Below are 17,320 nucleotides of genomic sequence, written 5' to 3' on the forward strand. Positions count from 1 at the left end.
AAGCCAACAGGCTGTGGGTCAAACTGGAGAAGTGTCGGTTCCATACCAAGGAGGTGGAATTCCTGGGGTACCGCCTGTCAGACAAGAGATTGGCCATGGATCCCGGCAAGGTACAGGCAGTGCTGGAATGGAAAACACCCAAAACCAAGAAGGATGTGCAGAGGTTCCTAGGGTTTGGAAACTTTTATCGTAAGTTCATCCGCAACTTCGCCCATCTGACGGCGCCCATCACTGACTGTCTCAGCAGTAAGAAGAAGTTTGTATGGACGGCGGAGGCGGGGCGAGCGTTTGAGGAACTGAAAAGGGCCTTCGCCTCTGAAGAACAACTTCTGCATGTGGATTTACGAAAGAAGCTAAGGGTTGAAACAGACGCATCTGACAGAGCCATAGGGGCGGTGCTTCTTCTGCAGCCGGGGAAGGAGGAGTCGGAGTGGCGTCCGTGTGCCTTCTTCTCGCGGAAGCTGAACAAATCCGAGAGGAACTACACGGTGTACGACCGAGAACTGCTTGCTATTCATGAGGCGTTCCGGAGATGGAGGCATCTGCTAGTTGGTGCACAACATAAAGTGCAAGTGTGCACGGACCATAAAAATCTAGAGTACTGGAGAACGGCGCGAGTGCTCAACCAAAGGCAGTTGAGATGGGCCCAAGAGTTCTCCAAATTTAACTTTGAGATTTGTTATGTGCCAGGCCCAGAGAATGTTAGGGCGGACGCTCTCTCACGCAAGCCTGAATATTTGGAGGGGGAGGGAGCACCCGAAGAAACCCATATCATTCCAGAGGACCGCTGGGTGTGTGGGGCGACTTTGGTGGGGCAAAGGGAATTGGTAGAGGGTACGGTGCAGGATGCATACGCCCAGGGGAAACTCAGGGATCTCAGAGGGGAGGAAGACAAACCCGGTGGTTTTGAGGAGAGAAATGGGGCATTGTATTATAAGGGAGCGTTATATATACCTGAAGGGGAATTGAGGGAGAAAGTACTCAAGCAGCTGCACGATAGCCCCACAGCAGGGCACTTTGGGCAACACAAAACCAGGTGGCTGGTTACCAGGGAATTTTGGTGGCCCAAGGTCAGGGAAGATGTGCGGGAGTATGTGAGAGGGTGTGAACAATGCCAAAGAGCCAAGGGGGAGAGGCAGGCGCCGGCTGGTTTATTAGAACCACTGCCCACACCTGAGAGACCGTGGGAAGCAGTGGCAATAGATTTCATGACTGATCTGCCAAGGTCTAGAGGGAAAACAGCCATCATGGTTGTAGTAGACCTGTTAACTAAAATGGCCCACTTCATAGCCTGCTCACATGCGGTTACAGCAGAAGAAACCGCCAAATGGTTTGTAGAGAATGTGTTTAGGTTGCATGGCGCCCCCTTGAGGGTGGTTTCAGACCGAGGGAAACAATTTACTTCCAGGTTCTGGAGGAAGCTCATGAGCTTACTGCATGTAGAGGTTAATTTCTCGACGGCCCGTCATCCTGAAACCAACGGGCAGGCGGAAAGAGCAAATGGGGTTCTCCAACAATATTTGAGGTGTTATGTTAATGACAGAGAGAATGATTGGGTGGAGAAGCTGGCGTTGGCAGAATTTGCCTACAACAATGCAGAGAACGTGTCCACGGGGATGAGCCCCTTTTTGGCTAATCACGGGTGCCATCCCAGAGCCTTCCCAGGGGGGGAGGGGGAGAACTGGAGCGTTCCAGCTGCAGAACAGTTCGTGGAAGAAATGGAAGCGATCCATCGCCAGCTCCAACTCAACTTAAACAGGGCTAAGGAGGAATATAAGAGGCAAGCAGACAAAAACAGAAGGGAAGGTGAAAGCATCAGGGTGGGGGACCAGGTGTGGCTGTCAACCCAAGGGTTGCCATTCAAAGGAGGTTGTAAGAAATTAAGACCCAAAAGGCTGGGTCCGTTTGAAGTCATACAGCAGGTCAATCCAGTGGCTTTCAGGCTCCGGTTACCGAACCACATGAAGCTGCACCCAGTTTTTCACAGGTCGTTGCTGTCACCGTATAGAGGAGACAGTGAGGGGAGGGTCACTAGGGGACCAGCAATGGAGGAGAAGGAACACAGCTACCATGTAGCGGAGATCCTCGATTCCAGGTGGAAGGGAGATCAAGTAGAGTATTTGGTAATGTGGGAAGGGGAACCGGAGTCGGAAAACACCTGGGTTAGGGCAGAGGATGTCAATGACGAGGTTTTAATAGAGACTTTTCATCAGAGGTTCCCACGTAAACCTCAGCCTGTAGCGAGGTTCCGAAGGGAATACTTTGCCACCACCGACGAGGAAGAGGAGTTGGAGGGGTTCCCAGATTCTGAAGAGGAGGAGGATTCAGCTGGCCAGGACGACGATCGATGGAGAGAATTGTTCGAGACGTCAGAAGATGAGGAAGATTCGTTTCGGGGTTTTAGCCCTTCACCTCCCAGGGGGGAGGAATTGGGAGGGGGTGAGGGGGGCCCTGGAGGGGAGGTGGATGTCAGGGAACTGCCATCAGAGCATCAGGTGGTGGAGGGACTCAGGCAGGATGAAAGAGACTCAACTGCTGAAGCAGGGACCAGCAGGGGGAGGAGTGGGTCTCTGAGGGAATGCGAGCAGGAGGGAGGGCTCAGGGAGGCTTCCAGCGAGAACAGTGGGGAGGTATCGGAGTCTCCCATAGGGAGACCCATACCTCGCAGGAAACTGTCACGCCGTGAGTCCAGGAGACGCGTTTCCGTTAAGGAACTTCTTTGCTGGAAACGCTTCCGCAGACAGCCACTGTCGGACTCTACTAGTGACTAGAGCAGACATGTCTGAGGAGCTCCGTCACACACGGAGGTTTGTGGGGGCGCACAAACTCTGAGGGAGCACGTTTTCACGCACAAGCAGCTAATCAAACCCTCACACTCAGGTTCCCCACAAAATAAAAAAGATGGGCTTTTGGCCCACTAGTATGTTACCCTGAATCAGCTATAATTTACTATTTTTGTAAGCTTGCATTTTCTGTGTAACCTAAGTGCTTAGGATTGAAGAATAAACAAAAAAACCCCAACAACTACAAGGTTCCCCTTTCTTGTGGGGTTTTACAAGTACTTACAAGTACTTCAATATGATGAAGAAACATCCAAGGAGTGTATTAAATGAGACAAATAGTTTTTTCAGGTGGCAATATCAAACATAGCCAAAACACAAGCACTGTTAAATCTTGACAAAGTGACTACAGAAACAAGAAGTCTTCTTGTACATTATGTAAAGCAAGATGCTGTTCAATTCAGTCCCCTTAATTAGGAATTATTTTGAAGCATTCTGGATTTGTAAAATGTCATTTACAAATAGACTGAAAGGAAAATACAGAAGATGACCCTGAATGCTGCATTTACTCTTTATAAAAGCTACTGTGCATTTTGGATCCGAGAGCTATCCTTCTCTTACCAGCTAGCAAGCTTTAAATAACCAAAGTTAGGTAAAGGTAAAGATACCCCTGTTAGGTCCAGTCGCGGACGACTCTGGGGTTGCGGGGCTCATCTCACTTTACTGGCCAAGGGAGCCGGCGTACAGTTTCCGGGTCATGTGGCCAGCATGACTAAGACGCTTCTGGTGAACCAGAGCAGCGCACGGAAACGCCGTTTGCCTTCCTGCTAGAGCGGTACCTATTTATCTACCTGCACTTTTTGGCATGCTTTCGAACTGCTAGGTTGGCAGGAGCTGGGACCGAGCAACGGGAGCTCACCCCGTCGCGGGGATTTGAACTGCCAACCTTCTGATCGGCAAGCCCTACACTCTGTAGTAGCTAAAATGCAATTTCTAAAAAAAAACCTAATATCCAGGCAAAAATTTAACAGGTTGCCTTTTACAGTGCGCTGGAATGTGTACGTTGAATAAATATTAATAAGACACTGCCTTTCTGAATTAAATGTGGTCTATGGAACTGGATGTTAAGTAACAACTCTGCTCATGTCTACTTTTACAAACCAAACAAGAGGAAAAATTACAAACATTTCTCATCTTCCTACCAAAATATATTACAACCTGCAGGTATAGTGTATTCATGCTGTGCATGTAGAGACAGAAGACAATCTTGAGACTTCATAAAATCATATGTAAAGTGAAGATATAATTGGGAAAATAAAGAATGGCTTGGATTCCCGGGAGCCCCATGAAATATATATTGTGAATGCTTACAGAACCAACCTCTGGTAAGCAGAATGATGGAAACTGGCTGCATATGCTTATCTTCCCTACAAACCAATACAAAAGCTGATACATTGAGGAAGAGAATCGAGATCATGGATTCTATGGGTGAACACAGAAGAATGGTGGGATGCACCAGCTAGGGAACCCCCAAGTGAAGAAGGCTCAAGCTCAGGGATTGGTGGTGGGAGGATGATGAGTGGTCAGAGGGAGAAGACTGGGAGGTGGTGGTGTCAGAAGCTGAAAAGCTAACAGGGTTCAGTGAACAGGGAAAGTTTGTTGCAGAGAGAAGTTCAGAATCAGAAGCAGGAGAGGAGGGAAGCCAAGAGCCAGAGATGAGTTGGGCTGGTGAAGAAGCCAGAGTGCCTCTCCCTCCTGCTGTGAAAGCCCTTCCCTCGATCTCCCAAGACCAGGAATGGTATGAAGGAGGAGGAGAAAAGACAGGTGCACCCGGAGAATCTCAGATTACTTGGGATGGACCTGGTAGAGGAGCCTTAGGCAGTTTGGGAAGGTGGGGACACAACTGCTTCACCTACTGAGAAGAGCTGCTGTGCTCATTAGGCATGGCTCCTCTGTGCAGACCTTGTTTCTGGCTTATTCTTGACAGCTGATGTAATTTAAGTCCTGCCACATCCATCAAAAAGGGGAAACGTCCCCTTTGTTCTAATTACTTTGCTAACACTAGGCACACTGTTCAGTTTATAAATGTAGATTAAAAGATTGGGGACCCTGAATCTATTTATGGTCCTAAATCTTCACTTGTAATGGAACAAATAGTGCACATTTCTGCCTTCTATTTAATAGAAATGAAACTTGTTAGTCAGCTTCATAGCAAAAGAACTGTAACGAGCTAGCAGTATTTTGCAGACCACAGTGATTCCTATTTGGTCTTGGACTCAATCTTGTGGTTGGCAAAGCCCACTCCAGCTAGTTGTGAACACATGAACTTTTCAATGAAAGATACTACATTCATGACTCGAGAATTCTGTGCAGAAAGAAATCTTAAATCTAATTTGTATTGTTACAATTACGTAGCTGCAGGTTTTATATTTAGATGCAAGCTGGTTTCTTTCCATGAGTATGGGTGGTGCTTTGGCATTAGGTAGAAATTGTGGGTTGGGGTACTCTCCCCTTGGATTCCTGTTCTGCGAGACCCCTTTGGATTCTCCTGTGAGACTATGGGAACCTGTTGCCATATATATATGCACACAGGTTAGGGTGTTTCTTCTTCCTCCCTGGGATACCCAAGAGTTGAGCTAATTTAACCTATCTCATCTCTACCATCTTTGTGCTAAAACCTAAAAGCTGTTAACAAAGCGCTGTTCACAAAGGAAAACTTGTGATTCCAATAGTCCTTCGTCAGAAATTTATAATGCAGCTCAACTGAACTGTTGCAGCTCTGAAGTAGTCTACATAGATGAAGCAATCCTTCAATTACCTTGAAGTACTTGAAGATGTGGTGAACAGAAGATATATTGTAGTTATAATTAAAAGAATTTATACACCGTCTTTCATTTCTAGAAGAAATACAAGATGTAAGAACCTTGACAGAAACTGCAGGAAAGTGATGAGAGATCTTCTCCTGTTTAATGCTACATACACTCAGTTACCTACAGACACATACTTCAGCTATGTTATAAAAATGTAGATTTAAAAAATATATTTTTATTGACTTTCACTGATGTTACACCAGAAAGGCAAAAGAAAACATGGCACCAAAATTGTACATGCGCTGGTACAAGATTAAATATGTAAAATGCACAAATATTTGTCATTATGCAGTTCTCAAATCAAGTCACTTTATGTATCCACATTAAAAAGTTACACCTCAAACCTTTTATTTATATGAGGACATTAGGACCACCTGCGTCCCTTCTTCTTGTGTCCATGAACACTGAACCAAAGTTAAAGGAGCAACCATGTTTATATCTGTTGGGTATACAGTGCACAGAATATGCTCCAGCTAAAATGAGAAGGTAAAATCCAACAAAACACATCAAAATATTTTCCACTGGGGTACATTTAACATTGCTGTCTATTAAATATACACAACTCAAGGGATCCAACTTCAGCATTAGGGAAAGCAACACTTTCTTATTTTAATCCCCTTATTTCAGAATTGCTAGGTGTTTTTTATTTTTTTTAAAATAGGGATTGATTAAAAGTTTCAGGCTAAGAGCCTTCCATTCCCAATTAAACTGGCAAAAATGTTATTAGTAAAACATAAAAATGCTAAAGCAAGCAAAATAGTCATGCTTTAAAACAGTATTTCAATTATGAAATGTCACTGTAAAGTGAATTTAACATTACAAGATTTCTCACCATGAAAAAGCGAATGAAGCCTTGGATGTGTGTTCATTTCAGGCCTAAGGGTGGATGTGCATTACGGTATTCTATTTTTAATCCACGTTTCCAAAATGACAGATTTATATATCTGCCTATGCAAACAAAGTTATATGAAGATACTAGAAATGCATTTTGTCCAATCTTTTTTTAAAATGTCAATATTTTAGGTATGGTTAAAACTAAGCTCCATAGAAAACCAAGGTCAAATTCAGTGGACGGATTCTACTGATATATCATAATACAATTTACACATTGCAAAAGCTATTTTGAATAGCATTACTGAATATTTGTGATCAGAACAAAGTTAGGCAAGAAGTATGGAGTGTGTTATTTTTTAAAACTCACTTATTATCTTGTGCAACATGACCACCTTTTAAACTTCAGTTTTCAAAGCGGATACCTATATTGCCAATTACCTTGCAGTAACTAATGAGAACATCTTTATTTTCAACATCTAGATCTGAAAACTAGAACTGAAACCCTCATATTGTTCTAGTAGTGCTCATGAGTTTTTTTCAACCACCCGCCTATGTATAGCTCCTTATATGCCCAACACGAATCTTGCTTACGTAATGCCTGGCATGTTTATGATACTATAAAAATGGTTTGCATTACTACTGCCACAACAAAAGCAAATTGAAATGTTCGCAGGTAGATCAGTAAATTTATTATTATGACAGTAGGCATCAAATTAATGTTTGATTAAAAAAATGGCTGCTTTGCATATTTGGAAGTTTTAGTACTTTCAGATATCACATTATTGAAACAATTTAATTCCATATATTCCCATGCTTGCCAAACACAAAGCTGGTTGTTACCAAACACCATTGTTCTAAAGAACTGCTCCCTGAGATGAGCAGGTGTGTACATAGCATGTAGGAAACTCAAGGTGCTTTGTACTAAGGGGTCACCAATGGTCAAAACCCAGACAGAATGAACGTATATTCTGTGACAAAAGGGGATAGAAAATTGGAGCCTGGAATGATTTTTACAAATTAATCTACATGAGTCTCATGTCTTATCTGTTGAGGTTCTTTTGTGTTAGAAAATCTACTTTTTAAATAAATCATTTGGTAAGAACAGACACTTTGCTCATACTCAAAAGTTACTTGCATGTTGCCATTTATCACAAATCACTGATGATTTGATAACTGGGGACCGAGTGTTGAAATTCCTGCATTGCAGGGGGGTTGGACTAGATGACCCTTGGGGTCCCTTCCACCTCTACAATTCTATGATTCTATGGAGTCAAGATTGTGGGCCTAATGGAGAAACCAACAAAGGAAAAGGCCAGAGAAAAACTAAACGTATTAAGTTGGCATGAACAATGAGTGCTAGTAAGTGCTCTGCTTGCTATGTAATGTCTGAAAGTACAGCAAATATAAATATTTAACAGCAACTATATTCTGAAACACAGTCCTTACAAAATACAGTAATATTACTTTATATAGGTCTTATTTTATTTTCCCCAAGCATTACTTCAAACAACTTATCTTGCACAGTAAGTTCTATATCTTCCTGCTATCTCCATTTTTTATTGTCAGGTTTTCTATTTAAGATAAATTTTTGTCCATTTGAGATGTGGCTCTATTTAGGCATCCGCATTTGAAAACTTCAGTAGAATATTTCATGTTTTAAAAAGGGTATAGACCGGGGGGGGGGGGGGCGAGAGAGAAAACTTACCAAGTTTCAGGTAAGACCAAAGATTTTGGACAGGTCTAAAGATTTTATTAGAATAATTCAATGGAAGACCTATGAGATATATACACCTTTTGAGCAAGACCATTATGTTGAATAACTTATAAAATGTGTAAGAGGATTTAAGGTATCTCTCTATTGAGTTTCAGTATTAGCCGATTTAATAAATGGAAACCAAAGGGTTAAACAAGCACCAAACTCTTATTGTACTAAAAGAAAAGTTTATACTTCAGATTAAGATACAAAGTACTATTTAAAGACTAAAACTAGCTGTAAGAGAAAAAGCTAACATCATTTATATTATAAGCCTTACAGCTTATACTCAACAGTTCTAGTGAACAGTGCATCCAATTTGTCCATGCGGTATGTTGCCATTGTTTGTGAGATTTTCTGAATGTTTTGAAGAACACAGTACCTTTAAAGAAAAAGTTAAAAGTGCAAGAACAGAACTTACTATGAAACACTACCAATCCTACTAATGTGCATACCTAAAATTCTATTCTAACAAATAACTAATTGGTCTGTCATATTTTAAATATAGCTATAGGCTCTTAATAGCTTATTCTACAAAGTGCAATTAATAGTGTTAACTTAAAAATGCACTCTTTCATGGATGACAGACATTGATTTCACTTTTGGCTGCAATGCTATGCACACTTGCATGGGAGTAAAAGGCCACTGAATACAGTGGAACTTACTTCTGAGTAAATGTGTATAGGATTGCACGGTAAAATGTGTAAAGTTACAAGACATGTTAAAGGTACAATACTTAGCATAATTCAACATGTCTAATTGAAATCATCTCCATTAGTTAGTTGCCTGTTGTTCTGCGTTTCTCAGTTAATACCTGAGTTTACTGCTCTATGTTAGTTAACTAGACACACAACTACTCAAAATATCTCCAAACCTTACTTACTCTATTTGAGCTCCGTGAGCCACAAGGGCACTTATGGACTCCATACTACCAGACCGGGCTGCTTTGTGAATAGGAGTTTCACCACCATAATCCTGGGGGGAAATATATAGCAGATTAATACAAAATATGTATAGGTTAAGCTAAGAATTCTTGGACTGAAGACAAAAAATGGGTAATGACAGATTAGCAAAGCAACTTGGACTGACTATAGGACAGATGTGCAAATATTTGACCAGAGGCAGGTAGAATATGAGTCATGTAGACCTCCAAAGATTATTAGCTACATATCATCAACCCCCAGCTGATACGGCCTATGATGACTATTTTTTTAATACCTGAAAAGCAGTATATATATTTAAACAATACGTAAATAAAACTACAGCTTCAAAGAACACCAGGTGTCTTGAAGCATCAACTTTCTACCACTTATTTTGGACAAGCTAAAATTTCCACCTCTCTCTGTCTTGACAGCACCACAGTTTGCATGTCAAATGAAGAGGATAAAAGACACTTTAATTCACTGGGGTCACCTGTACCTCAAAAGTGAGGCAGCTGGAGCACCTCCAAGCTACAAACCTGATCCTTTAGAGCAGTGATGGTCAAACTTGGCCCTCCAGCTGTTTTGGGACGACAATTCCCATCATCCCTGACCACTGGTCCTGTTAGCTAGGGATGATGGGAGTTGGAGTCCAAAAACAGCTAGAGGGCAAAGTTTGGCCATCACTGCTTTAGAGGAAGTGAAACCCCATCCAAAACAAGTTGAAGATCATGAGAATATTGCCCATTCACAATATCTTTATTTTGTCTAGACTGAGTCTCTATTTCAGCCCTCGTCCAGTCCATAACCATGGACTGTAGTAGTTTACAACACCACTGTGTCACATGGATATGATGTAAAAGGATGTGTATAGCTTGGTGTCATCTGCAGATTGATGACACCTCAGCCCATGCCAGATAACACGTCCTAACCATTTGATGCCGGTATTGAATGGCACGGGAGATGACAACCATGGGCTGGTGCAGTAATGATCCTCAGCATCACCTTCTGAAATAGGTCATTCAAGCAGGAGCAAATCCACAGAGACAGCTTATCCAGGATACTGAAATACCTCTCTTAAGGATATATTCAAACAACGTGAGTCACAAACTTGAAAAATCTTATGAGTGTACAGTAGTTTGACAATTACAGCCTAAGATTAGAGGGGGAAAACCCAAATCAATACCTGTTTGTTTATGTTGGCTCCTGATTGAATTAACCAGATGAGGCACTGAGGATGTCCTCCGAAAGCAGCAATATGGGCTGGTGTTTGGGCATGACGTGTTGTACAGGCATTAACAGTAGCTCCCGCTCTCACTAACTGCATTAAACAGTCCAGCTTTAGAAAGAAACAAAGAACAGAAAAAGCACATGTTTAATTATACACATCACTGTATTAACCTGGTGTCATATAAACAGCTCATTGTCTTAACCTGATATCACATAAACAGTTAAAAGAATCTGTGGCCAATTCCTGTTCACCATAAAGCTTCTCAGATATAAAAATAAGCCATGGTTTTTCATTACAAGAACATAACATAAAATATATACCCTAAGTTGCTATAAGTTTGCATGTGAAATCAGACTATTTTACGTATTTATGAAATTTACAGAGGAATTCTATACATGTTTACTCAAAAGCAATATTACTCCCAGGAAAGAGTTGAAAAGGTTGCCACCAAGGAGGGACTCAGTAAAAACAGTAGCCACAGAATACTCATTTCCAAACTAGATAAAAGGTCACCAAGAGAAGGCAATATTTGAATGAGCATTTTTTAAAGCCAAAAGAATGCAAATATATATGTAGGCAGATATATATGAAAGGAAATTTGAAATTACCAAATATTGTTTTTGTGTTTGATTATGGTGTGTATGTTAGTTTTAATGCTGTTGAAATTCCCCTAGGGCCAGGGATGGGAAGCTAGATCTGGCTGGTAGGACAGAACCTTATTCCTCATACCCCTTGTGGGCCAAACTTGACAGGGTTTTTTTTGGGGGGGGGGACGACACCTGTCAATCATTGAACGGCACATCATCAGGCGATGGCAGCACTTCAAAGAGTTGAGCAGAGCTATCTAGAGCTGACTTCTGCAGAAAAATTGAACTTTAACTGAGCACCTACCAACTGGCAGTGCTCAGTTCCAGCTCCACTTGGCTGTACTATTGAATTCATCATGTGGAAGTTAGCAGTGCTGCAGATTCCAGGAAGCTAGAAGTGAGCATCTGCCAGCTGGTATGTGCTTAGGTGAGAGACTCAGCAGCACAGCTGATTCCAGCTGGGTTGCTCTCACTGCCAATAAGCTGGCTACACTTTGGCAAGGGAGGCTTGCTGTCACTGCCAATCAGGAACACACTTTAAGTCTCCCAGTTGTGCACTGGCAGCCACATCTGCACCTGTGTTCTAGGGTAATAAGACATTCTAAACAATAATTTGAGCCTGCCAATTCTTTAAAGTACATCAATTCCGTTTCTACCATTTTCCACGCTTCATAGGTTGGTCTTGTCTGCTTTGTTAGTGCCATCTTTGCTTTTTTTCCCCACACTGCAGAAACTGAAGCAATGCAAAAAGAGCCAAACACGAACCATTATAGACAGACATTTGATTTCTCCTTTTAATCAAGAGTAATTTGATTGCCATTACACTTAAGGTACTTTCTAAATGAAGTGTATGTTAACACTAATATATATCGAACCTGCCCTTCATCATAATGGATCCCAGGGCATGTTGATTTCTAACTAATGCTATCAGAGCCTGGTGTGTGTGATCCACTACAACTCCACAAATGTTTTATAGGACTGTATGCTCTTTCAAAAAGGGTGGGCAGAAACATGGGGGGGGGTACTGTTCTTTGTACATAAGCAACCAAGACCAGTTATTCAATGATTAAATACATAAAACTTTTCAGAAAAAGTAGACCAATGGTTATTGGACAGGTTCATAGTTTCCTTTAAAATGTACATTTAAAAAACCTGCACATGTGCAGCAGATAAAAGTTTTAATAACTACAGCTTATGAGCAAATTGCAAAGACTTCTAGCCTCTGGAACAAAATATAGTTAATACATTTAGAAGTAGAATCTGCAACAGAATGCTACTGCATATTATAACCTTCTGAAAGCCTGCAGCTGACACAGCAATTGGGCCTGCACTGGGCTCAATGGTATAATGCAGGGGTCAGCAAACTTTTTGCGCAGGAGGCCGAACCACTGTCCCTCAGACCTTGTGGGAGGCCAGACTATATTTTGGAAAAAAACAACAACAACCTGACCCAACCCTCCCTTCTCCACAGCGCTGGACGAGCCCCAGTGGCTGCTTACCTGTGCCTTGCGAGCAGCAGGGGTGGCGGAGGGATGAGTGGCGGGATGATGAGCAGTGCAAAAGGGCTGGCTCTGTAGAGGGGCTGCTTAAAATGGCGCTCAGCCATCTGCAGCTCAACAAAGCCCAGCCCCCTTCCTTCTCTAGGCAGGGCGGGGAGAAGCCAGGTGGATGGAGGGAGGAGGCAGCACTGCGGCGTGTGTGAGGGGGTGGGAATGGCGCAACCTGAATGATCAGAATCCCCACACCCACAATTCCCAGACCGTCCGCAGGCCAGATCCAGAAGGTAATTGGGCTGGATCTGGCCCCTGGGCCTTAGTTTGCTGACCCATGCCGTAATGTGATCGTAGTGGGGGCTGGCTTCAGATCCAGCAGATCCCCCTGTGGGGCTCAACCCCCCCTCCTGGTCCATTGTCAGTCTTTTTGTAGGCTGTCTAAACATTCCACTGGTGGCACTTTTACCTGCCTTTGTGTTCTGCAGGCAGAAATGGGAACTCCATGCCACTAGAATGATGGCAGTGTCACTTCACAGGCAGAGGCCGGAAGGCCTGGCTGAGGGACTCCTCTACCCAATCCAACCCATCCCTGCCTGGTGCAGAAGGGGTTTCAGTTGCACTGTTATTATAATAAGCCCTATTAAAATCTATTTTTATCCACCCTACTTTGGGGGAAAGTAATTTAGTAAACACATACTTTGCTTTGGTATGCAAACTGATAATTGTTGCCAGTTAGTGCTGTTAACATGTTTCCAAATAAGATCACAGAGAAATGTCTTACACAGGGAGTAATTAGGCTAAAAGCACGACATACTGTTTATTTCCTCTTATTTATTTATTTGCTACTACTTCATATACCATCCTTTTCCGAGGATGATAGGGCAGTTTACAATACAAAAACACAAAAGTATGTTACATAGCAACAAACAAAAACGCGCTCTCCCCCTCCCATTGAAAGAACATACATACATTAATTCAACAAAGGCCTAGGAGAAGACAAATGTTTTTGCCTGGCACCTAATAATATCCTAGGGTTTCATCTTCTTGGCAAACACTAGAAGATGACAAAATGAGAGATGAGGAAAAAGAAACATTACAAGAGTGGGAGAAAGGAAACAGAAGCTGCAATAATTTAGGAGCAGAAACTTGGCATGCTGTGTCAGTTTATAAAGTTGTTTGTACTTGCTTACACTCACAAAGGAATTTTATTTTTAACAATTGACTATTCTTCGGGTTGCATCCAACTAAATTCTACTAAGAGTAGTAGGCCCACAGAAAATAGTTATATGTTTTGATAGGGCTCTACAGAAAAATGTATCAGAACCATAGAAAACGCTGATACCGCTAAGAAAACCAGTGTACATGAAAGAATCCTGATTACGTTAATCTTCATCCACTATCAGAGGATCATTTCGCGGTAAGATTTATTGTTGCCAAACATAGGCAGAGTCAGAACACTCCCTTTCTTTTAGGACTGAACAACTTTGATGCCATAACAAATACATCAGTGTCAGAGCAAACTGCGTAGGTGTTTAAGAACTTGAACATCACAAACAGGTGGCTGACAGAGTTTTTAATAACAAGTGGCAAACCAAAGTGGAAAGGTGAGATTAGGTTTTTACAATGAACTTAAGAGCACCTCTAACCAATCCCATGGGTAGCACAAAGGATAACTACTGGAAAACAGGCAGAAGTGGAATCTAGCAGTGGGTGTAGTTCTGTTCTCTCTAAGATAAGAGAGGGAGGAGGTCAACTGTGATTCAGAATTCGGGTAGCCAGACGTAGAAAACGGCAACACTCCTTTAATAGTTGTGTAGAACTTGCTGAGATCTCTTCCACACAATTATCCCAAGACGCAGGGGCCCTCTCCTCTTCTGAATTTGATTCAACAGGGGAGGATTTTGTAATCCAACATTTGATGGAAAGGGGCAGAATATGGAAAGAAGGTTGCGACTATAGCTCTGTTGTACTAGGGCAAACACCACAGCTCTGCATAGCAACCAAAGACCATGCACAAATAAATACTGGACAAGTATGACATATAGGTGGGGAACCACTGCAGCCCTTCAGATGATGCTGGATTCCAACTTCCATCAGCTTCAGCCAGCAAGGCTAATGGTTAGAAATGGTGGGAACTGTAGTACAGCAGCATCAAGGGAAGACTTGCAACAATAAAAGCGGGAAGTTGTGTATAATAATCAAAGAAACACAAATACTTTTATGTGTTCCTGGCTTGCTTACATTATCGGGTTCAAGAAGGGAGGAAAGTGGCTGAAGCAACCAAATGTGAGCGTTCACTAACCATCCTGAACAGGAATACTCCCGATCCATAGCAGGTTCTTACTAGTAACTTACAACGCTAATGGGAACGCCTGCTTCACCCAGGGGGAAAAAAACACCTCCGTCCCCTTGACAGCAAGATATGTAGCAATGGGCTTAAGAGTGTTGTTCTTAGGCGTTCCCTTAGGTACAGAGAGTTCATGCCTTCCTACATCTCTCAGTGCTTCCTATTCTCTTTCAAAATGTGGGGTTTTGGGGGGGTTATTGGGTTGTTGTTTTTATTTTGATTATATGTACTGTATGTTGTGGTTTTATATTTTAATTTTGTTCTGTGAACCGCCCACCTCCGGGTATCGGGCGGTATATACATTCAATAAATAAATAAATAATAGTAAGTATTCGAAGCCACAGCTGAGACGCCTGCACAGCGGGGGGGGGGGTTGGACTAGATGACCGTGTTGGGGGGGGGGTTCTCTTCCAACTCCACGATCCGACGATCCCCACGGAAGGTTAAAAATATAAGGCTCGAGAGCCACAGATTCGCAAAGCGCCGGCTGAGGCAAAAGGCCGGGTAGAAACGCTTCACACTCCCGAGGCTGCCGCCTACGAGGTCGCTCAGAGAGCGCCTAATAACAGGCTAATGCTGCTCGCCTCCGGGATTTGCTAATTCATCGCTCTCGGCTCGTTATTATTTAAATATATAAAAGGGGGGGCCCACAAAGGCCGGCTAACGGCGCCACCTCGCCTGCGCTGACAGACCGCGAGCAAGTGCCGCGCGCCACTCCCCCCTTCCCAAGGCACCTTCTTATCCCTCTCCAATACCACCCCGAGAGGAAGTTAACGGCGTGGGAGGGTTTTTGGTTTTAATTTTTTAAATTATTATTCTTATTCTAACAAAGACACGAGCGCGCGCGGAATGGCGGCAACCGCGAACAAGGCGCGAACAAGGCGGGAGAAGCGCTCTAAGATGGCGCCGGCGCGCGCCCACCGGCCGTTGCTCCTCGCCAGCAGCTCGAGGCGTAGAACCTCCAGACGGCCTGGCGCCGCCTGAGGAAACGGTCCCCCTGCCTTTGGTCTCTCTCCCCCCCGCCATACCTTTCCGAAATGCGCGGCCCAGTGGATGGGCGTCCACCCGTAGAAGGAGTCCTCGGCTGCCAGGTTCTCTCGGGGCGCGCTCTGCAAAAGGGAGCACAAAGCCGGCAGGTCCCCGTCGCGGCAAGCGCGGTGCAGAGGGAAGCGCAGGGTCAGCAGCTCCTCGCTGGAGAAACCCGCCTCCGGGCCGGATCCCAGCGACATGGCGGCGGCGGCGGTGCTCGAGCTACGGGAGAACCAAAGGCGCCCGGCAAAAGAAGGCGGGTGGTGGCGAGGTAGAAGCCGCCGTGCAAACAGCCCCGCCGACTGCCGCCGCTGCTGTGTGGAAGCCGTGAACACAAAGGAAGCAAGGCGGGCCTGAAGGGGCTCCGCCCCCTACGAGAGGCGGGCGCTTTGGCCAGGCCCCGACGGCGCGGCGCTAGTGGGCCTTCTGCGCGCTGAGGTAAAGAAGGCTCGAGCGGCGTCAGGAAAAGCGCTGTTAATATCAGCCACCTCGGTTCTGAGTCCGATTCATCTAATTCGCTCCTTCCATCCCCTCCCCCTGTCGTCCTCCATTTGAGTTTACCAGAGGGGAACCACCGTTGAGTTTAGCTGGGCTCACTTCTGAGTGATGATGATGATGATTATTATTATTTTATTTTACTATTTATACATCTTGCTGGGTTTCCCTAAACACCATTGGGGATTGTACTCTTAAAATGGGGAAGTGGCAGAGAGCATTGCTCAAAGGAAGGCACCTTAGAGAACACGGACGCGGACTTATAAAAAATATTGGGGGGCCCCGGGAAAGCTCATGAATAATAAATAAGCTCATGAATATGCAAATAAACTGGCGCCGCCTCCTCGTGAGCGAATAGCGCCTATTAATCCAGTGTTTCCCAACCTTTTTTGGGCAAAGGCACACTTGTTTCATGAAAAAAATCTCGAGGCACACCACCATGCCAGATGGGGAAAGGTCACTTTTTACTTATGTAAAAAAAAATAAAAAAATAGTAGCAGCATAGAAGGTAATGGTTAGGCTAGCATCCCTCTTCCAAATATGCTAGGTTTTTATTTGCAGGGACTGTTCTACATGGGAAAGCATTCAGCACTGTCATTCTCCCATCTGCCATCTGAATTGGTACTATTCTGGGTCAACTTACTCTGCTGCATGTGTAGATGAAAATGGCACCAAGTGTGGGGGAGGGGGCAGAACAGGTTTCAGATACAGGATATTAAGCATACACGTACCTCAGATTGAACTGGTTGCTTGCTTTGCAAGTTTTCATTTCCCAAATGACTGCCTTGGCAAGCGCAATACCTGCCAGGCTCAACGCCGGTCTCGCGCTGCCGCTTCCCACGCTCTCAAGGCCCCGGGAGGAGGAAGGCGTGAAGGGAATCCCGAAGGCGCGAAAACCTCGCGCATGCGCAGGCCTTCCGCCTGCGACAGCCCAGTAGGCCGGCCTAGCCTAGCCGTGCGGCAAGAGCGGCAAGAGCAGTC

General features: G+C 44.0%; 1 protein-coding gene across 2 annotated transcripts in view; it reads right to left on the reverse strand.

The window, feature by feature from the left end:
- Positions 1–16,211, reverse strand: part of ANKRD10 (ankyrin repeat domain 10) — a 30,712-nt gene extending 14,501 nt beyond the window's left edge. Inside the window, exons 1-3 of one of the 2 annotated variants that reach the window (XM_081198508.1) lie at positions 15,844–16,211; positions 10,344–10,496; positions 9,121–9,212 (exon numbers count right to left, since the gene is read on the reverse strand). In XM_081198508.1, the coding sequence (XP_081054634.1) occupies positions 9,121–9,212; positions 10,344–10,496; positions 15,844–16,044 (446 nt within the window). In that variant the 5' untranslated portion in view covers positions 16,045–16,211. The remainder of the gene's footprint in view (positions 1–9,120; positions 9,213–10,343; positions 10,497–15,843) is intronic. The other variant, XM_081198509.1, reaches the window with a different exon arrangement.
- Positions 16,212–17,320: the final 1,109 nt, after the last annotated feature.

Source organism: Podarcis bocagei (assembly GCF_964188305.1).
Source record: "Podarcis bocagei genome assembly, chromosome: 6".
Classification (NCBI taxonomy): domain Eukaryota; kingdom Metazoa; phylum Chordata; class Lepidosauria; order Squamata; family Lacertidae; genus Podarcis; species Podarcis bocagei.